This window comes from Sander lucioperca, chromosome 3 (assembly GCF_008315115.2).
Source record: "Sander lucioperca isolate FBNREF2018 chromosome 3, SLUC_FBN_1.2, whole genome shotgun sequence".
Taxonomy (NCBI): Eukaryota; Metazoa; Chordata; class Actinopteri; order Perciformes; family Percidae; genus Sander; species Sander lucioperca.
Genome location: NC_050175.1, coordinates 17,040,278 through 17,062,140, shown reverse-complemented (window position 1 = coordinate 17,062,140; position 21,863 = coordinate 17,040,278). Strand labels below are relative to the sequence as shown.

Below are 21,863 nucleotides of genomic sequence, written 5' to 3'. Positions count from 1 at the left end.
TATTTCTTTCTCCCTGACTCTAGCATCACTTTTGAAGAGGTATTTGTGTTAAGGTTGTGAATACATCTGAATTAAAAAATATAATAAACGAATCCTCTGCTTATGAGGTGTGTAATGAAGAAACAAGTTAGTGGATTTCAGTGGAACACAGGAAAAAGGCCGAACAGTGCAACAGGAGTAAATGTTCACAGAAGACATTTCAATCATGTACATTAAAATGACAGTAAACAACATGTACAAACGATTGTATCGTGATTTAATCAGAAACTGCTACACAGTCAAGGCAACACACTGTTGGCAATAGAGTTAATATTAAACTGGCAGGATTTAGTAAGCTAAAGGGCCACAGTGATTATCAACAATATGTACATACAGTGGTATCAACACTGTACAAGTCCCATTGAAAGCTGGGATTTATAAGAGTGAAACTGTACAAAAGGTTTAGGCCTGGGTGCAATTCAGAAACATTTGCCTATAGTACTTAATGATGTTATGATAAATTGGTGAGTTTGTTTTAAATATTTGAAAACCATACTGAAATGAACCCAGGCCTGTTTTGTCTCTTCATGGGAATGAATACTTCCAGTTCTTAAAAAGTCACAGGTTGTAAACGTGTTTAGGTACAAAACCAGAGTGTGCAGCAGAACCCATGACTAAAGACTACTTTACAGTCATCAGCATTAGTTTAACAACACAAATACAAAAATGGTTTAGAGTTTCAAACTTTCCCTCTCAGGAATGGAGCAGCAGTAAAGTGTGGTCCTTCTATAACGTCTCCATCTGCACAGATTACAACTAACTTCAAGTGAACAGGGAAAAGCTCAAATTAGTTCCCTGGACTTTTGAAAATAAAAATGAATGCGCAAAAAACAAATCAAATATAAATACTCTGAAATTCATCTATATTACACGTAATATAGGATTGGCAAGTGTTCAAACATACTTTGTGGCTATGGTGTCAGAAGTGTGTAACACTCACACTCTGTTCACTAAGTAGTCAGTGAAGTGGTCGTGTTGTGAGCTAGCTGTCAGTGGTTCATCAACTAAAGAGCCAGTTGGTCTGATTTCAATCTGTCGCCAGAGATCACAATGTCATCTGTTGCTCTTCTTGGTCCTTAAAGCAGCATCCACTGCATTAGTGTCTCAAACAAACAGTGAAATGTGTCTTTAATCTAAACTGCTTGCTTGGCTAGTATAGGCTAGTGTTGCTACTTTTAAATATTTTAGATTTTCTCTACAGAAACCCGCTCTAGAAATCTAGGGCTCATTTTGGCAACATGAGAAGCACAAGTAAGTAATATTCACTGCATTTACACAGGCACAAACAGGGCCAATGTTGTTAAAAAAAACCAACTTTCAGTTCCTTTGAAAGCCACAGCCCCATGAGGAACTAGTCTGGTCATAATGTCAGCAGAGAAAACCTGCTTGAAGCTGGGAACGTTCCTGGAATTAGTTTGTAGAAAGGTCTTTATCACAAAATATATTCCCATGTTGCTCCTGTGAAACGACTGCAATTAAAACGGTTCTGATCTTTTCACAGCAAACTAAACAAATGTATCCAGTTTATATTTCAGTTTAGTGTGTAGTAAAGTTGGACTTACCCTGCCACGTTGACCTAGTCTTTTGTGCCTGTGTAAATAGTGCTTTATGTTTGTGTTAATGTCACTCCACCTCAAAAGAGGGTGTTTTGCAGTCTGACTCACTTACAAGGCCACGATACTGTGTGAATAAATTATATAAAATTTCATCTGTTTGGCTATACACTTAATGTATACAGTTTGATGCTTGATACATACATTATAATGATGCATTACTGCATAAGACTGAAGGTTGGTTGAGGATCTGCATTTAGCTGCAGCAGTGCTCATCACAGTCAGTGCCGTTTCACTTTCAGTTCATAGTAAAGTGGTTCCTCCTTTCATGGCAGAGCTCTGTCCTCAGACAGTTCTGTTTTGCATGACTCTCTGTCAAAGGTCATTAATATCTAAATGTACTGTAGATGATTTAATCTGTATAACTGATGTATTTTTAGGATAGATAATGATTGTTTATGATATTAAAGCACACCAAAGATTCTCACTCCTTCGATTTCAATGTAAGACATGTCAGCCTATGTTGTAGTGGGCGATTGCCTCCTGATTACATGAGATGTTTTAATGTATACTGCGAAGCATCTGCAAAGAACGTAGTGACGTCAAACAAAGACGGGTTACAATGATGCAGGAGCCCCTCATTTTATCTATGAGGGACCTATTCAACCTGTAAATGAAGACAAATGTCTTTGCTTATGCACACGGTCCATTTCTAGCAGCAAACTGTGTGTTGAGAGAAGTTGGGAGATGGTTCTTACAGAGGACCGGAGGGTGCTGATTCGGATCTCTGATTGTTTGAAGCAGTCACGACAGCAGTGTGGGGCTCCTTCACGTTGGATTGGAGGAGCATCGCTGGAGGAGGAGGGCGTGGCAGGTGTCACAGACTCGGACTGGTTTCGGTGAGGCGGGCAGAGGGAGCTCATTGTCAGAGCAGCTGTTACAGAAAATCTCCCCACAGTTCCTACAGTGGTGCTGAAGACACAGAGAGAACCACAATAACTATTCATTGTTGTGTTGGGCTTATGGGTGCAAATTAGCTTTTAAGAGGACCAAATGTCTTGTTGAGTTTCTGCAAGTTGTCTCTTCAGCCATGGTGGTGGTCAATGCTGACACTAACTATAAGTTATCTTCTGATTTTTTTTTTCATATAAAATGGAAAAAAAAGGAATTCCCACATGTGAGATGATAATGGAAATTTGTATGTTTTATATTTTTATTATATATATATATATATTATATTTATATTTTTCTGTATGTATTGTTTATTTTATATTCATGTTTAATATGTTTGTTTTGTGTGTTTATGCATGCACATTTCGCCAAGGCGAATTCCACATAAGTGTACTTATAACCTTTTCTGATTCTGATTGATGGAATGGAAGTTTTTTGTGTGAATGTTGATTCCGCAGAATTCACTGTATTGTTACTGTTATTTTTGACAGTTATCTTTGACTTTTTTATAACTGTTTTCGACATACTATATTATGACTTTTTCAACATACTATACTATGATTATTTTTTGACATACTATACTTTGGCATTTTTATCACTTTTTCAAAATACTATACTATGACTTTCACTTTTTTTTGACATACTATACTATGACTTTTTTTTTTTTTTTTCTTGATACTATGACTTTTTGATGGCTTTTTTCAACATTTTCTATTTGGTATCAGAGTGGCTCAGTGGTTAACACCACTCCAAATAGCATCAGCAAGTAGAAACTGCAGGCTCAGACCCAGGTTCGATTCACAGTATGACTTTTTTCAACAAACTATACTTTGACTTTTTTCGACATACTATACTATGACTTTTTTATCACTTTTTTCAATTTACTATACAATGACTTTTTTCGACATACTATGTCTTTTTCATGAATTTTTCCTACAAACTATACTATTACTTTTTTCGACATACCTATACTATGACTTTTCTTTTAAAAAAAAACTCAAAATATTCCAATTTTGTATATATATATATACAAAATTGTATATACATTATTATTCAACATTTCAATGAACTTCATACTAATTAAAACCATTCCCACTATTCCAACTATTATCACTACTTCACCTTCTTCTTACGCAATTATGCCAGCAATCCAGTTTAGCTTTGACAATTTAGCTTTTCAGCATTTACATTTCAAGTATTTTCTGCAGGAAAAGCATTTTCTAGTCATATAACTTGACATTTATTTATGCAAAAAGGATGTGGATTACCAAATTCCTCACCAACATATCAGAGGCATAGACTCAAAGGTATTTCAATCATCATGATTATTATGTGCGCCACAAGTGACTGTTTCTGGATCAAATAAAATGATCCCAGTGCTATTTCTGACCATGTCTAGATTGGATGTGGGAACACACAGGATTGGAAAATCTCCATTTCCTATTTGTGGTCATTTGTGGTTGACTGACCTTTCGTCTTGAGATGGAGAACTCTTTCTCACACAGCTTGCAGTGGCTGGCTTCTTTGTCCTTCAACCAAACCTGACCCCCCTGCAACAACACAACACAGTAAATCTCTCTTTTACTCTAACTTTACATTATATACAGTATATTACAGAACAGCACAACACACCTTACAACTCCAAATCAGCAGAACAAGATTTTTTTCTGATTTCTCTCTGCTCTTTTACTAATATCTTATCTAACTTACCATCTTATGGCATTTTTCCATTACATGGTTCCTGCTCGACTCGCCTCGACTCTACTCGCCCCGACGCACTGTGCGTCCGTTTTCCATTGCCGATTTTAGTACCGCCTCAGCGTGGCTGGTCGTCATAGCGGCGCCGGAGTAAACTGCCGTGACCTAACGCGACACACACACAGAACGTCGAAGGTGTGTTGTTGCCACAGCCAGAAGACACATTTTGTTTCAAATGAAGCTGGATGCAACAAAAAAAACCCAGCTGGTTAAACTATTTAAAAATGGCGGGTTTGTTCAGGACACCCCCCTCTGTTGTTTTCACGTCACCTTTTGGTATCGGCTCAGCTCGCTTGGAACCTCGACTGAGGTGGTACTAAAAAAAGTACCTGTTAGCAGGTACCAGGTACTTTTTTTCGTAATGGAAAACCAAAAAAGGCGAGTAGAGTCGAGGCGAGTCGAGCAGGTACCATGTAATGGAAAAACGCCATTAGTGATGGAGAGGGTTTAGATTAAATACATTTTTTCCTATTTTATTTTACCTGAAGAGCTTTGTTGGCTTCTTTGATGTCCGCAATCTTCAGTTTGGATCTGATAACAAGAAATACAGAAAAACGGAAATAAATTATTTAAAAAACCAGTAAACAATATTAGCAAGAGGTTCTCTTTTTTGTTTCATTCAGGAAAGCTTGTTTGGCTTCCTAAAGAACTGTAAACTTTACTTCTTTGCAAGAATGTAAATTACATGGGATTTGTTGTAAATTAGCTAAAACCTGCAAAGCTCTGGTATGGTCCTCTATGATCTGAAGAATTACATTTTTTTTTTTTTACCTGAAATTTATATGATGATGAACACAACAACTTAACTCCTATTAGAACACATGTTTTTTTTAAAGGCTATTTTTTCCTCTAAAAGACACAACATAACATACGATCTTAAAATCTTACTGAGGACATTACATTTGGGGTTAGAACATTTAACTATCTGTAAAGACAGCTTGATTATGGTGCAGACATGATTAATTAAAGCATACATACTCGCTCAGTTTGGAGCCTAGTTCCTCGAGAGCTTGTTCTTGGTCCTCACAGACGGTCTTCAGCTGAATGTTTTCATCCTGGAGACGATGGAACTCCTGGGGAAAATAAACGCACAAAACAACAGAGGACATACATCAGATCAAATTAGATCATATTCTGCAAATGCTGAGTCACACAAAGTTATGCGCGTGTAATAAATCCTACTATACAATATCACATAAATGGTACATTACTTTATCTCCTTTTTACCTTCTTTAGTCCGTTGATCTGCAGCGCCTCTGTGCTGAGCTGAGCCACCGTATCCCTCTCTCTGCCTAGATCATTTTGTAACGTCTGCCTCCACTCCCTCTCTATCTTCAGGTCCGTCTCCAGCTGCTGGCTACAGGAGCACCACGAACATGCATATACAACACCAATAACAAGAATAAAGATAACGAGACAGAGATAGGGATATAATGAGTAACAAATTATATTAGGGCACGCTGGTTTGTATAATGTTTGTTTTAATTGTGATCTATTGGTCCTAGGTACATGAATTAGGGCTATGACAGTTCCAGTTCAAGGAAGAAAAGCTTTATCACCAACAGCTGGCTTACCATGCTACACAGTTTATGGTGTATTTACTATGTTGTGTCTCTCTCTGAGCACCACAGATTCTGTAGATTAAGTGTTCATGAACGTGTGCGCATGAGTCAAACAATCAGTCCATCTTTGGAGGCGTTTTGCTTACAGTTGCTTTTCTCTGTGTTCGATCTGCCGCTGCAGGCTGTCGGCCTTGTTGGCAAAGTCCAACTTGAAGCGTCTGGTTCCCTCCTCGGCTGAGGTGCGGTGCTTCTCTGCCTCCTGTAATCTGCACCATTATAACCAGGGACACACTCAGGACCATGGAGAGAAAAAACTGGGGGGGGGGTGTATGGAGGGAGAAGGAGTAAATAAACGAGGAAGACGGGAAGGAGGATGAGGGTAAGGAGGGAGATTAGGGTCTGAGGTTTCTGGATGGAACCAAGAAGGAGAGATGGCTGAGGATAAATGAAGAAGGTTGGGGTGAAGGATGGCGTTGTAATTTTCTCTGTTACAGCACCAGAGAGGTAACTCAGACAGAGTGCAACCAGGGATGCAGAGTCGTAATGAGGGGTACAGAACAGTAAGGAATACAAAGGGGTGATGAGTCCAAATAAAGACGCTTGATGAAACAATGGGGGGGAAAGGCCTTAAAGCAACTAAATGAAAAAAAAAAAGAAGAGGATAGCTAACTAAATGCATTATCTTAATGCTCTCTCACAGAGTGTTCTTTTTCAATGCTACTTTATATATTCACAGCATTTGGAGTCTAAAAAATATGCCAATTTTATTATTTTTCACTTCACTCACTTCATTGCATAGGGAGGAACCTTTCGTGGCGTGTTTTCGGGTTTGGGATTTTGGTTTCAGGATTTTAATAATTTGTATGTCTCAGACACTTGGACAATGAGGAGGACATTCCCACAACACCCTGACTCACAGCAACTGTTGATTTAGAGCTGGATTACGCCTTAAAAGCACATGTTCCTATGTCTACATGTTATTAACAGCACTCTGAAGGTAGCCAAAAACTCAAACCACAACCAACACTTTCAAAACATCCAACTTTATTGGTCATGGTGGTAAAAGACAGTAGTTTTGAGTTTGAATCAGTTGTACTGAGTATTTATTCATCTACAAATTGAGAGGAGTTACAGTACTATGAACATGGAGTTAGAATAGGTAGAATGATTACTTCCTGATCTATCACAAAAGTCAATAAATATGCCAAGACGAGACACAACAACACATTCATGTTCCCTTGAGAGAGGCTCCAGAGGTTTACAGCTGTGTATCTACAATACTTTACACTTGGCTCAATTCTGTCTGTTCTGCAGAAACAAAGCACAGGAATTGAGCTAAAGCTGCTGGTCCCACTGAGCAGTATACATCTGCAAAACTTGACTCAACCTTACAATTTTCAGTTTAGGTAAATCTATGCAGGAAGGAGACGGGCTGCGTCTGAAATAACTCCCTTTTTACTGCAGAGTACACTTTATTTACCCTCTGCTATTTTAAATTGTGTCTGAAGTCTGAGTGTGAAATACACTGTCCTTTATATAGCGGCCTCAAAAAATCCAACAATGGAAGGAAAAAAGTAGCATCCATGACATACAGACTACTTTCTACTAACAATCCCACAATGCAAGTTGTTACATTTTATAACGTCACCTGTCAGTGATGATGCAAAAATGACAATGGTTCATTAGTGTCTGAAATCCTAATTTACTGCTAACTATGGAGTAAACTACTGCGTGTGTATTATAAAGAGAGGATTGATTTCAGACACAGCGAGGGTCATCTCAGCCAGTCAGAAGCAGGTCAGGAGGTGCAACACATGCAGAGCAAACTGGCAATAAATTAAAAGCAGGAGGCTGCACATGCAAACTCCTGTCCGACTAAACATCTGTAGTGAACACTACTGACTGACTGTGATTAAAATCCAGGCAGCTGTAGACACAGCTGTTTATGTTGTATGGTAGTTGTCATGTTCCTGCTCATGCTTTAGAGCTAAACAGTTTCGGCTGCAATGAGGTAAAAAAGACAGCCAAGCACAGAATCACAAGTTACTCAACAACTTCTGCAGAGCCAACATGGACACCGCTACGGGACAGTACGGAACTTATTACAGGGGAGTTCAGAAACACATTTTTTTCCTTTATGCTGAGGGGACGGCAGTCTAAACTTTTTGGGAGAGTGGTGGAAGTGTCTTTAGTCACCGAATGTTATCTCTCCAGAGAGCATGTAGTTTGTCACATCACTTTATTCTGCATCTTAACAGAAAGCAGAACTGTAGTAAATTAAAATGTGTCAAAAAAATATTAAAGTGTCATATTGTATGACAGCTTTTGGTTCAACGGCTGAAATATTCGCTAATCAGGACACATCATTTTGATATGTTTGCCATACTTTTGACAAATGCTCCCTCCACATCTACTGTGCAATTTGGTAGCTGTGTGAAAAGTATTACCCCGTTAACATATTAAGGGAGTACACCATCTTGCATTATTTGTGCAATTTCACTGCTTCACTATCTTTATTATGACTATTATTGCCACCATTCACCACTCCCCCAACTGGTGCCGTCAGACACCGCCTACCAAGAGTCTGGGTCTGTCCGAGGTTTCTTCCTAACAAAAAAAGGGAGTTTTTCCTCGCCACTGTCGCTATAGCTACTGCTAATGCTTGCTCTTGAGGCAACCACTGTAATAGTTGGGGCTTCGTAAAGTACAGAGTTTGGTCTAGACCTACTCTATCTGTAAAGTGTCTCGAGATATCTCTTGTTATGATTTGATACTATAAATAAAATTGAATTGAATTGAATTGAATTTTAGTTATTAATGGCAAAATTAATTAGATTAATCAAATATTACTAGATTTTGTGGCGAGGGTGTATCCATTTTCTCATGATCAAGGGAGGGGTCCAAAGAAATGATTAATAACGCTAATCGGTGGCTCTAGGCGTTGCCAGAAAAAAGTAGTTGTGATACGAGCGGGAATGTCCACTATACTCATTCTAACTCGACGTGAACAACAACAACAACAACAACAACAACAACAACGACGACCCTATGATTACATCTCAGAGTCAACTGTCTTACTGTCAGTGTTACTGCATATAAACTGACTACTGGAGACGGAGAATGTGTAGCATTTGTATGTGTGAGTGTGTACATGCCTGAGCATGTGAGTGAATAGATAAAGTAGTGTATGATTAATTCAAAGTATAACTGATGTAATATTCAGACAGTTATCTGACCAGGACATTCAGAGGAAACCCGTTCAGCACAAACCCAGCAAAGTTGTCTGAGGAGGATTTAACTAAAGATCACCAAACGTGTTGCATTGGCCTCTATGAATCCCAGCCGACGATGAGGTTTCAGTAACTAAAGGACCAAACCAGGAATTCCAGTTCCACCTGATTCTGTGGCTGCTATCAGGCCTTTAAACCATCTGAATATTGTGTGCAAAAAAACACAAGTTAAATCTGTTTATTCATTCAGTCATAAGCAATTGTGTGTCTGCATGTGTGGTGCATGTGCATGTTTGTCCTCAGAAGGAAATGTCCTTGACTAGCTTGTACTGGTGCTCTGTGTCTGTGCTGGCACACTTAACAAATGACATAGCAAGCGTTCTGGTCTGACTTAGCAGATCCTTATCACTGCACAGAGGCACAGGGATAAAATCAAGAAAAACAATGAAACATGGTTTCAAGGGAGCAAAACGCATGGACGGATGATTGGATGGATGGTTAAAAGAGACGAACAGAAGGGAGGAAAGGAGGGAATAAAGTAAGAAAGGAAGGAAGAAAGGATGTCAATACATCAGTATTCTGTGGCATTCAGTGGCCCCGGTTACAATAAACACTTTAAGTGACTTTTAACATCACAAGCACAGCAGTAAGAGTAAATAAAAGGCATTAAAACACAGACATCTGATTTCAGACTGCCACTGTCATCAGATTTCTTCAGTCTTGATATATTTACCTCCACAGTAAGCTAATGAGTAATGAAAAAAGGTGGGAAGGAGAAATACGGAAAGGTAATGTGGACGGATAGATGAATATACAGTAACTAGATCAGACAAAAAGTGTAGTGTTTTGGGTGCAGTGTGCACAGAAGTATACTATCGACATGAGCGACGTAAGCCTGATGTCTCTTAGGTAGACACCATGTTAAATTCTGAGGGGGAGGTTTATCTATCTTAACTTTTTCATTCGATTTCCACCTACAACAACACAAAACTCCCACTGAAAATAACAAATGTAACTGGGGTCTGTGTCCTTCCAGCATACTGCCCATACACCTTTAGAGCAGCAAAAAACATTCACAACAAATCACAAATAGGATGGAACAGATTTAAACCAATGGGAAAGGGGAGGGGAGGGATGGACTGTGTTGCCTGGTAGACAATGAGGTGAGGAGGGATCATAAGGCACCAATGAACCAGCAGGTCTCATGATGACTAATATGGAATTAAGGAGCATTATACAATGTGGTGCACTGGAGACCAAGAGGACTGCAGGGTTTCCCTAAGGAAATAGTTTGGCAAATCCTGACGTATCTCATCTTGTAATCAGTTAAGTTAGCAGGTGATGGCCTAAACAATAGCATTCAATACACAGTATGGCATTTGCTGTATGAAATTGTAATTCTGCTCTTTTCTCCTGAAGGTTAATGTTTCATTTCATAGACATGTTAAATGTGTATGATGTTTTGATGTAAGTGGAGGTTGTCTTTATTTCAGGTGCCCTGAAACCCTGCATTGGTACAGCGACTTCAAGCTTATTTTTTGGTAATTTTTAGTAAAATTAAATAAAATTGAATCTCTAGGGCATGTAAAAGCTTTGTATCGCAAATTTAAGCAACTTTTGTACGAAGAACAAAACTTGGATAATGCAAAAATCACACTTAAAACATGACATGTTTCTTGTTTCCCAAAATGTTTGACATTCACTGGACAATAGCAATGTGCTATTTTAATTCAACTTTTGACAGTGTGTTTATGCTGAATAAATTTAACATGCAAACACTTTTTAATGTATCCATTTGCCATTTCATGAAAAGGTTGTGGGCCGCCTTCACTAACATAAAAATGAATTAATACAGTACACCTAATAAATAAAACCGTATACATCTTCAGGGCAAAGAGAAAATGGAGCTACTTCACATAACAAAGACCATGTATTTGATGGTTGTTAAGACTGCCATCTAGTAACCAATTACATCACAAAAGTGGGACTCAGCTCAACCGATGACAAAGACTTATCAATCCCATCACATAGGTAATCACGTAATGTCAGGTAAAACCCTGATCATATCACTTCCTTTTATAAGGTTTTGTACTGTGGAACATTTTGTTTGCAGGACACACAGAAGAGAAATAAGCCAGTTTGGAGGAGACAAGGATTACAACCTCCTAACCAACTGCCTACGAGAAACCCCGAAACAGTGATGAGGAAGCAGACTCAATTTTTCCCATGTTTTCCCCCAGTTCTCTTCCACATAGCTTCAAACTACACCATGCAGAACTATTAATAACTATGCTATGAGCTTTTTAGTAATCAATAAAAACGACATCATTATCTGGTCTAGAAAAATTACGTTTGGCAACTGTGGACTGGGAACTAGTTCTTTGTTTGTGATTCCTTATTTTATTTTAGTTCAATGTTAAGAGTCAAAGCTGTTAAAAGGGTCTCAGGGACGTCAAACTTACTTTGCTAAAGTAGGATTATGGATGTTTTGGTAAAGCAAAGAAAGACTGTAGTTCAAAGGTTTTAACAGAACAGCAGAGAAGATTGAAGGAGGGACTGAGGCGACACATGGGACAAAGTCATTTTCCTGTTTTGATTAGTGCGTGCTCCTTTACAGGCAGCGTAGCTTACCTTTGCTCCAGCTGCTTCATGGTGGCAGTGATCTGATTGGTCTTCTCCTCCAGACGAGTGATCACGTCGTTCTTCTTCTTCATCTCCTCATCAGATGACTAACAAATGAGAATGAGTCATAAGTAATAATTACAGTATGTGTGCTGTGTATGATTAGAGAACAAGTACAACCAGGTGAGGATGTGCGTGTTTGTACCTGCATCTTCTGGTACATCTCTACATTGATAACTTTGACTTCATCCAGTTGATGTCTCAGTCCGATCAGTGTGTCCTGTTAATGAAAAACAAAGACTTGTGTTCGGATCCTGTGTTGACTGTCCTGGTCACGCTGTCATATGACTGTTTCTAGTTTCCTGCAGCAGTTCCACTGTAATTTAGCATGCTCTTCTTTCATTACATTTTCATTCATCCTTTCATTCAGTCATGTTTTTTATGTGTGTATCTATTCATCCTCTCAAATGATTTATTCACTGGGGGTCTGTACAAAATTAAACTCAATACTACATACATACATAGTAAAAAAATTACTGGACATTTTTGGAGCTTAGTCATATTCTAGGGGTGGGGGAAAGAATCGATACAGCATAGTATCGCAATATTTTCCGTGGAAATACTATATCGATACACAGAGGCCAAGTATCGGTCTATTATTATATATGTGTTGGTCAGTTTGTCTGCTTGACAATCCCATTTTGCAGCAATAAAATGTAAACGAGACGAACAAACAGAGAAATGTATCTTTTTAGATAAAACAGATGTTGACAAAGTTTCCTTTTGGGGACATAATTTGAAATTGGGAAAAAGGTAATAAATTGCAATATATCGCAGAATATTGCAATATGTTTAAAATCGCAATAGTATCGTATCATGACATAAGTATGTGATGATATCGTATCGTGAGGCCTCTGGTGATTCCCACCCCTATCATATTCATGTGTAAATATATTTAGGGCAAACTGTACAGTATGTCACGATGCATGATACAAATATTCCCATGTCACATGGCCCCATGGTCTTGTTGCGACAATGATGGTGCTGACCATACTCTCCAGTCTGACAGCAGATTCACCTCATGTTGTTTTTAATGATCCCAGCAGCCTCCTTACAAAGCTGTGGTGATGATGCTGCTGCCATGGCAGCTACTGTATGTCACAGCTTGGTTACAAATGTCAGCTGGTGGTGTTTATGTAGCAGAGTTCACATGTTGGTGGTGAAAGGCCCGACGCTGGCAGGGCTGCCAGAGAGAAACGGGTACAGGAGCTGGCAAGATGTTACTGCTCCATGTGAGCAATTACAGTCTGGTGCTAGATTTTTAGTTTGTGCCTCTATCATGTGCTCTCTATCTCATTGTGATAAAATTATGTCTGAAGAGCAAACCACGTCGTTCTTCGGATCATTGTTTTACTATTTGAGTCTGATATATATCTCAAATATTACTGATTGAACTTTTTTATATCATTTTCTGGTGTTTGCATTGATTAAATCTCACCATTGACAAATCCCATTATATGCAAGTCATACGTTAATCCATGTCTCTTTGTACATTGTTTAATCTTCTCGTCTTGTGATTTTTCTATCTGCATTTGTGTATTCATTGTAAGTCATTCTGGATAATATTGAATACAATTAAATGTCTTTTATTTTAAAGTCTTTTCTTCTGTGTACATTTGTTCTACTTTCAGCTCGAGATATTTTGTAAATAAATCAGTGCGCAAAAAGGAAGACAGAGTGCTTACCTGTTTTTCATGAATATCTTTTTCCAGAAGTTTCATGGCCATCTCCATTTCCTGTTTCATCGACACCTGGACTAACAGCTCAGTTTCCACATCCTTAACGTAAACCACATACATGTATATAATCTGTTATTATGCTGTTAGCTAGTATATTTTACAGATTGTATACACACACACAAGCAGTCAGAGTCTGACCTGTCTGAGCTGACACTCCTCCTTCAGTTGCCTTTGAGCCTCGCTGTACATCTCATCCAAACCCTGACGTGACTGTTTGTATGTATCTCTCTCCACTGACGCATCACCTTGGGTTACCTAAATAAATAACATCAATGGGATGAACATGTCAGCCATATCATGCAAAAATTTGGAGTCAGAACTGGTAATAATTGTTGGAACATTTAGGGCTAGATCTACAGTTTTGGCTAAAGCGAAAACCAAATCAATGTTTCCTTGTGTTTTAAGACAGCAATATATTTTTGGGTTTGTGCATGTGTGACTGTGTACCTCTAAATGTTGTTGTGTCTTCATCAGAATAAGGCTGTTTTCACTCCTCAGCTGCTGGTTTTCTTCCTGTAGTTTGATGATGTTGTTCTTGGCTATGGCTAACTGCACACACAAACGTGGACATGTAAGACACCGAATAATTCAGTTGGTCACCAAGAACAGTTTAACAATATTGCTTACACTGACGATGTGATTTCATCTAAACCTATTAGGCTAAATTATCATATCAGATTCTTAGGGCGTTTTCACACAGTTTGTCTGCTTTGGTCCGAATCAGTTGGTGAGTTAGTAAACTTGGAGCAATTTGCCCTCGGTCGGTTTGGTTTGCTTTGGTTTGGTTTGGTTTCACACCGGGAAAAATCCAATCGTACCAAAATGCGTCATTACAAATCAGCCAAGAACGTCCAGCCCTCTTATTGGTCGGATATGTCTGGGGGCGGGAGCAAGAAAGTATATACAGGAAGAAGGTCCTGCGTTCTGGTCTAGTGGTCAAACCAGCTCATTTCATTAAAATTATCACATTGTTTCGCAAGAGACGTTACTACATCTGCTCTGGTCACCGAGACTTCGCTCTGCCGGCGTCTGTCTCCAATTTTAGCGGCAGCTGGTTTGACCACGGAGATACGAGTGACGGACGGCAAGCTTAACTGCAGTCTATTTCTGTGATAGAAACACTGCAAGCTGCTACAGTTTGATGCTCTGCTGCATCGCAGATCGCTAAACACACCTGACTACAGAAGACATTAGCTCAGACTTGCGGAGTACATATAGTTGGTGCGGTTCGAGTACGGATCACGTTCTCACCACAACCGAACACGAACCGCTCCAGAGTCCGATTGAAAGTGTACCGAGACCACCTCTTCAAGCAGGTCTCGGTACACTTGTTTGGTCCGCTTTTGGTGCGCACCAGAATTTGATTGCCACGTTCTCACCTGCCTAAACGAACCGCACCAGCGGGGCAAACGAACTCTAGTTCGATTCAACCGAACTAAAGGCTGTCGGTGTGAAAACGCCCTAAGATTACTTAACATGTAACAGACAAAGCCGGTAGATCCAGTCATGATGTAGAGACGTGCAGGTTAAAGTGCTGACTTTCACCTTTAGTTTAAATCCAATACACAGATATTTTGAGTGTGGGTCTCACCTCCTCTATGAGTTTAGAGTTGGACTTCTCTAGAGAGTCCACTCTGCCCTGAAGACCATGAACTGTGGAGCTAGAGATACAAACACAGAAAGTATAATCAACTAATGTTCATTTTGAGTATCACTGATTTCAACTAATGTTCATTTTGAGTATCACTGATTTCATCATGCCAACATTTTCTCAGGCTATCAGAATGGGATTGTAGTAGCTGTGTTACAATTCAGAACTGATGTGGTAAAATGTGTAACTTAAACAGAGGTTTTCCTTATTTTGATTAGATACAGCACAATGGAGAACAACTGTGACCTGTGAGAGCTGTCATGTTTTTAGGTTTAATGGCATTCACAGGTTTAGAGGACTGAAGTGTCTCATCACAGACTTGAATTTGACCTTTAATAGCCCTATAATTAGCTCTTTAAAAGGTGCACTATGAGTTCCTGCATGGTTTCAGCGCAATTTCATTTTTGTCTCAAATCGTAGGCATCTCTCCTTGATCCGCTAGCTGCCTGCCCCCTGAACACACTGTGAAAAAGCCCGGTCAGAGGCACAGGCTGTATGATTTGAGACAAAAATGAAATTGCGCTGAAACCATGCAGGAACTCATAGTGCACCTTTAACATATACCTGTAAACTAGTCGCTTTTTGGCGAAAATCGCCGTTTTGAATGGGAAAATGTCATCCACGTGAATCGTGTAGATCCGAAGAGTTTTTATTTGGGTCCGAGACCCGGTGCTAATACGGCACCGGTGCCTTAACGACCGTTATCTACCGGACCGAATAGCAACGCGGATTTCGGTGCCTTATTTAGGTGCCACTTAAATAGAGATGTGTCACCTTTTTCAGCCCTTCTGAGTTTGCAGGTATGTTAACAGCTGCAAAACTATAATTCCATTTAAGACAGCAGATCAATCCATCTAAATTTAGATGAGATACTGGGTTTGTAAGAAAAAGAAAAAACTGAAAGAGGAAGCGTGACTGACAGTTTGTGCTTTAATGAGTCTGTCTGTAGGAACAGATGGACAGAGTTGCACTTCTGAAACAACCAGACTGCTTCAAACTGAAACGGACTGAATGCTGGATCTATTTGAACGTGCAATCTGTCTTCTGCCTTTGATTCATGTATTATAACAATGCTCAAACATCAGACAATCAACAGATGTAAAACAAAATTGTGAGCTAGAAATCAGGTAGAATGACTGCCTGTCTCAATCAGCCACTGTTCAGGTACAAAAAATACACAGAATTTCCTTGAACTTCCTTGAAGTTCATAAAACCATCATCTCCAGGAATTCTGTGAAAGTCACTGTTTCCAATAAAACACTATTCTTTATTCTTGTATTTGTCTTACTTGAGTTGTCGGTTCAGTTCCTCGACGTAGTTCTTCTGATCCAAGATGGATGCTATCTGGCTATTCCTGTTGCACCGGAAACAGATATAAAACAGAGCTCTGCATCACATTTGGGGGGCCTAAGAGACCCAGCGTATTAAATACAGTGGAGAGACAATAAAAGATCATACCTCTCTTCACTCCTGTAATCATCAATGTCATTCTTCAAGTACATGGAGAAGTCGATCACCCCAACCTCAAATAAGACAATAAATAAACTAGCATCACTCAAAAGGAAGCCTATTCTGAAAAGAAATGATTGCACAGACACAGATTTGATGAGATGAGTCATGCCTTAAGTAGTTGCAAGCCACCAGAACATCCACAAGAATTAAGGATGTTTACAATTATGTGTTTAATTAAAACTCACACAAGACAAATAAAATGCTTAGTGTAAAAGTGATAGTATGCAGTTAATATCCAATGCATTTACTAATAGAAGAAATTACCACAGTCCACCATTAAGTTACAGTCTAAAGAAACCTTCAAGTGTCAATACACCATTAAAAAGCAGCAGAGCTGGAACATAGTAGTTTAAACACTTAGTCAGTTGACAGAAAAATAAATAATCAGCAACTATTTTGATAACCGATATTGTTTAAAAAAATAAATAAAAATTAAGCAAAAGTAATGAAAAAAATAATTTGGTTCCAGCCTCTCAAATGTGAGGATTTCGTGCTGTGCTTTGTTTTATGTTATAATTGTAAACTGATATCTTTGCTAAACTGATTGCTTCACTATTTGTTGACATTGTATAGTCTAATGACTGAAAAAATAATCGCCTAATTATTGATGAATCAATAATGAAAATAATCGTTAGTTGCAGCCTTTGAAAGTAGAAACCAAATATGTTTTTATCTTGAATGAATTTTATCATCTTGGCTTCAGGAATGGAATCAGACCTCATTTACAACTGCCATTAAATGTACAATCTGTGTGTGGTACTCTGTGTCACTTTGGGATCAGAAAACACACAGGATCTAAAACAACATCAAACCATTCCAGATCACTTCATGTTACAAGTATCTCGGCCAAGTTCAGTCAGGTGTGAACACAGTCTGAACAGGGTGTATGCATTAGTGAGAAAAGGTGTTTGCACTCAGGACAAAGTCACCACTCACGGAGTAGAAACATGACACCACAGCGTCTGCTCTCCATCTGCCTGATACCAAGATAACGTGACAAAACATTTCTTGTCTTATTTTTTGTTGACATAAGACATACATTTATTTTCTGCTTATTATGCTGCAAGCAGAAAATTAGATCAGATTATAGAGAGAACAGAAAGGAGAGTAGAACGCATACCAGCTGTACACCGGCTGTAATGCAGGCTGAGGCAGGTCACCAGATGTTTTTTATACCCACACTAGACAACTCAATGTCTGGTGCAAATGTGTTTTTTTCAGTCAAATGGTCTAAATATTAGGCTCTTTAACGCAGATTTTACGCAATATTGCTGTAAACAAGATCCGCCGTTATGCCGGTTTTGCTATTTTCACACTGAACCAAAGAATGGCGGCATAATTCCACCTGACCCAATTGTGTGATTTTAGATAGCATTCTGCAATTCCGGATGCAAAAGTGGCATATCCTGTAACACAACACAGACGACGTCTAGTGTGTGTGTGTGTGTGTGTGTGTGTGTGTTGCAGAATGCTATCTAAAATCACACAATTGGGTCAGGTGGAATTATGCCGCCATTCTTTGGTTCAGTGTGAAAATAGCAAAACCGGCATAACGGCGGATCTTGTTTACAGCAATATTGCGTAAAATCTGTGTGTGTGTGTGTTCCAACATGCCGGCTGTCCCTTTTACACAGACGTTGACTCAGCTCTACCTCAGCTGCCAACCTAACAGCGGAATAACTCTGTCCCCCATTCCGTGTTCGTACCTTTTATACAAAACAGAGAGGCGGAATAACGGTGCAACAAATCCGGGCTTGAACAGGCTGTGTGAAAGGGGCTACTGTCGCAGAGCAGTGGTTACCTGAGAGTCCAGGTCCTCGCCTTTGACACACAGGTTGGCATCGATGACATTCAGGCCCACCAGCAGGCCCACTATCACGGCTCCCTCCTCCTCCAGCATCAGGGCTGAATTCTCATAGAAATCACTGTGGAGGAAGATACAAGAGATTCTCAAACACTTAAGGGAGATCTGTTAAAAGAAAAAAGGGAGGGGCTTTATTTTTTGTAACATTTTAGCTTTGTAGTGTTATTACTGTGGATGTGAAATACCTTTGGTGTAAGTACAAGGCAAGCTGTAATTTTTTATTCAAATTATTTTCAGGGAATTAAGAGCAATGTTAACTGCTGGATTTGTGCACAGGAATCTCATTAATTGCTGAATATTATTTATTAATTTAAATATTATTAGTATTATAAATTAATTTTTTAATAAATATATATATATATATATATATATATATATATATATATATATAAAAATTAATTTTTTTTTTATAAAAAACATATTTCGTTATCTGAATTTTTTTTTGTTAATAATAAATATCTAGAAAATCGCCCTAAATCAAGAATTGTTTGGATTTAGTGTTCGTAGTTATATTAGTTATTTAAAATTAAATGTACCTGTTGCTATATGTGTGTGTACCTGAGCAGGTCTTTTCTGGTGATGAGGAGTCGTAGGTAGTCGGCCAGCCGTTTCTGCATGAGAGCCAGACGCAACCAAGCTCTGGCCCTGCCTAATGGAGTCCTGGAAAAACACACACCACACACCACATACACACACCACTTAGATTATAGTTTTGAAGATCTAAGGCCAGTGGTGCTGGACATTGTTATATTGATATTTGGCTTCATCTTGTTTTATTGTTTGGATCTAATTAGGTTCTTTTATGTGATGTGTTTATTGCAGTTTATATTTAACATGGGCTCATCTAATTAACTGTTCCCTCTTTTCAAGACTTCAATCTGACTAGACAACCATGTTTGATTTTGCGTCTGTGTAATCTCACTGACTAAAACTGTGTTTTTAATGCGTAACATTATTCTAGAGAAAAAAAAGTTTGCACTGTCCTAGTTGGTGTTGCAAAACACGCTGCTCTGCTACATCTCCGTTGGTCTGACTCAGCACCACGAAAGGAAACACACTCTGTTCTCCATCTAAAACAACACAACTGTTCCCCATTTTGCTGGATCCGATGAGATCTGAATATTACTTGATTTTAGGCTAGAAGCTCTGGTATGTAGTGACTGATAACTGAATAACAAAGAAAAGCAAGACATGGAAATCATGTGCATGAATGAGAAAACAAACAAAAATGCTGATTACACAATAAGCCAGACACTGGCAGCAAATATACTACTGCACCATTGCTGATCTATTGGCAAAAACTGACAGTATAATGACTACTTCAAACTCAGTTTTAACTCTGAGTCTGACTTAATTTGGAAAATGTGTCTAGACAAAAGAATAATAAAGACATAGACAAATAGGGAGAAGTGAGGCAGCAGGGAGAGGTATTTCCCTGCTCTGGCTCACGTCACATTCTATTGTTCCTGGTATACGTTAATGGCGTTTTTCCATTACATGGTACCTGCTCGACTTGCCTCTACTCTACTCTACTTTTTAGGTTTTCCATTACGAAAAAAAGTACCTGGTACCTGCTAACAGGTACTTTTTTTAGTACCACCTCAGTCGAGGTTCCAAGCGAGCTGAGCCGATACCAAAAGGTGACGTGAAAGCGACAGAGGGGGGTGTCCTGAACAAACCCGCCATTTTTAAATAGTTTAGCCAGCTGGGGTTTTTTTGCTGCATCCAGCTTCATTTGAAACAAAATGTGTCTTCTGGCTGTGGCAACAACACACCTTCGACGTTTTGTGTGTGTGTCGCATTAGGTCACGGCAGTTTACTCCGGCGCCGCTATGACGACCAGCCATGCTGAGGCGGTACTAAAATCGGCAATGGAAAACGGACGCACAGTGCGTCAAGTCGAGGCGAGTAGAGTCGAAGTGAGTCGAGCAGGTACCATGTAATGGAAAAGCGCCATAAGTGTGTTGTTGTGTTGTGGCTCATGTTCCTCCAGCATGATGTTAGGTTAAGTTGTACGTGAGCACAGGTGTGCATACATAAATGTACTCCTTACTTAAGTCCAGGCAGGTCTCGTACAGAGGCGGAGATCTCTGCTGCTTCAGGACACAGTTTCTCCACCAGCTCCAGAGGACCCCACAGAGACTTGTTAAAGCCCAGAAAGGACTTCTTCACTGTACACAAGAGAGAAAGAGATTATGAAACACTATGAAAATCTAAGAATGATGTATTTTATGTGGGAGGCAAACATAAACACAATTGCGCATTGCATTTAAATAAGTTGGGAGGTTCCTCTTACCTCTGAGGCCATGTTTAAGGCAGTGCTCCATGACAACAAAGAACTGCTGGAGGGGTGGGTAGTCAGAGTCCAGAGTTCGTCCGAAGCTCAGAGCCGACTCGATCAGCCCTTTAATACTCAGCTTGGCCATGTTCAGCAGGTTGGCTCGCTCCATGGCCATGGGGTCTCGCACAGCTGCAGGACAAAAGCCACACACAAACACTTAACTTAAAATATGCTTAAAATACTCCCGTCAGGATTTAAAGGATGGTCACACAATGTCTACCAATGATCATTATCTCTACATGGTATAAACATATACTTTTTTTTTATTATACAGAAAAGTTGACTGAAATTGATGTTGACTCGATAACATTATTCAAATTAGTGATGTGTAATCATTTGGTCATCATAAGAATACTATGTGGAGTTTAATTTGGGTACAGTGGGTTAATTTGTAGAGTGTAAAACAATTGCAATTCAAATGTTTTACAGTGACAATACAACTGCAGCATAATAAAAAACACAGTATTTAACAGAACATCAATACATTATTCCTTTATTTACATATAGAATGCATATACAAATGAACTGCTCAGAAGGGCTTATGACTATCCAACCCAGTTATTATACCTTGCAGACATATTCAGGAAACTAAGTAGGATTGTAGGGTTTTTATCTGAGGGATACAACTGAGTCAGCCAGGTTAATGTCTTACAACTTGTCATTACCAGAAACATGCTCACTAGGGATGTACAGTAAATGTTACCTAAGTGGTTTGAAGGCAGAATCCACCCTAAAAACAGAATGCTCATTTGCATTTCTGTGTCAGGTCAGTGCAGCCACACAAATCATCAGATTAAAAAGTATTTAAAAAAAAAAAAAAAAACAAGTGGAAGAAGAGTCCACCCTAACAGATCAGAATGTATATACGCGAACAAAAGTATAATCACTCTTTCAAACCTGAAAATTATTATTTAGCTTGGAAATGTTTTTTTAGACACAAAAATACATGGTATTAAACATTTCCATTATAGACAAACTCCA

At 39.0% G+C, this 21,863-nt stretch overlaps 1 protein-coding gene across 4 annotated transcripts in view; it reads right to left on the bottom strand.

The window, feature by feature from the left end:
* Positions 1 to 178: 178 nt before the first annotated feature.
* rufy2 (RUN and FYVE domain containing 2) overlaps positions 179 to 21,863 on the bottom strand; it is a 29,728-nt gene continuing 8,043 nt past the window's right edge. For 3 of the 4 annotated variants that reach the window (XM_031314372.2, XM_031314373.2, XM_031314371.2), the window contains 18 exons: positions 20,838 to 21,011; positions 20,595 to 20,712; positions 19,100 to 19,201; positions 18,479 to 18,602; positions 16,624 to 16,688; positions 16,454 to 16,519; positions 15,106 to 15,175; positions 13,962 to 14,063; positions 13,653 to 13,769; positions 13,461 to 13,553; positions 11,921 to 11,995; positions 11,725 to 11,822; positions 6,010 to 6,129; positions 5,529 to 5,658; positions 5,280 to 5,374; positions 4,784 to 4,832; positions 4,013 to 4,093; positions 179 to 2,564 (listed from right to left, as the gene is read on the bottom strand). In XM_031314372.2, coding sequence (XP_031170232.1) covers positions 2,421 to 2,564; positions 4,013 to 4,093; positions 4,784 to 4,832; positions 5,280 to 5,374; positions 5,529 to 5,658; positions 6,010 to 6,129; positions 11,725 to 11,822; positions 11,921 to 11,995; positions 13,461 to 13,553; positions 13,653 to 13,769; positions 13,962 to 14,063; positions 15,106 to 15,175; positions 16,454 to 16,519; positions 16,624 to 16,688; positions 18,479 to 18,602; positions 19,100 to 19,201; positions 20,595 to 20,712; positions 20,838 to 21,011 — 1,823 coding nt within the window. In that variant the 3' untranslated portion in view covers positions 179 to 2,420. Of the gene's footprint in view, positions 2,565 to 4,012; positions 4,094 to 4,783; positions 4,833 to 5,279; positions 5,375 to 5,528; positions 5,659 to 6,009; positions 6,130 to 9,337; positions 9,502 to 11,724; positions 11,823 to 11,920; positions 11,996 to 13,460; positions 13,554 to 13,652; positions 13,770 to 13,961; positions 14,064 to 15,105; positions 15,176 to 16,453; positions 16,520 to 16,623; positions 16,689 to 18,478; positions 18,603 to 19,099; positions 19,202 to 20,594; positions 20,713 to 20,837; positions 21,012 to 21,863 lie in introns of those variants that run through there. The other variant, XM_031314375.2, reaches the window with a different exon arrangement.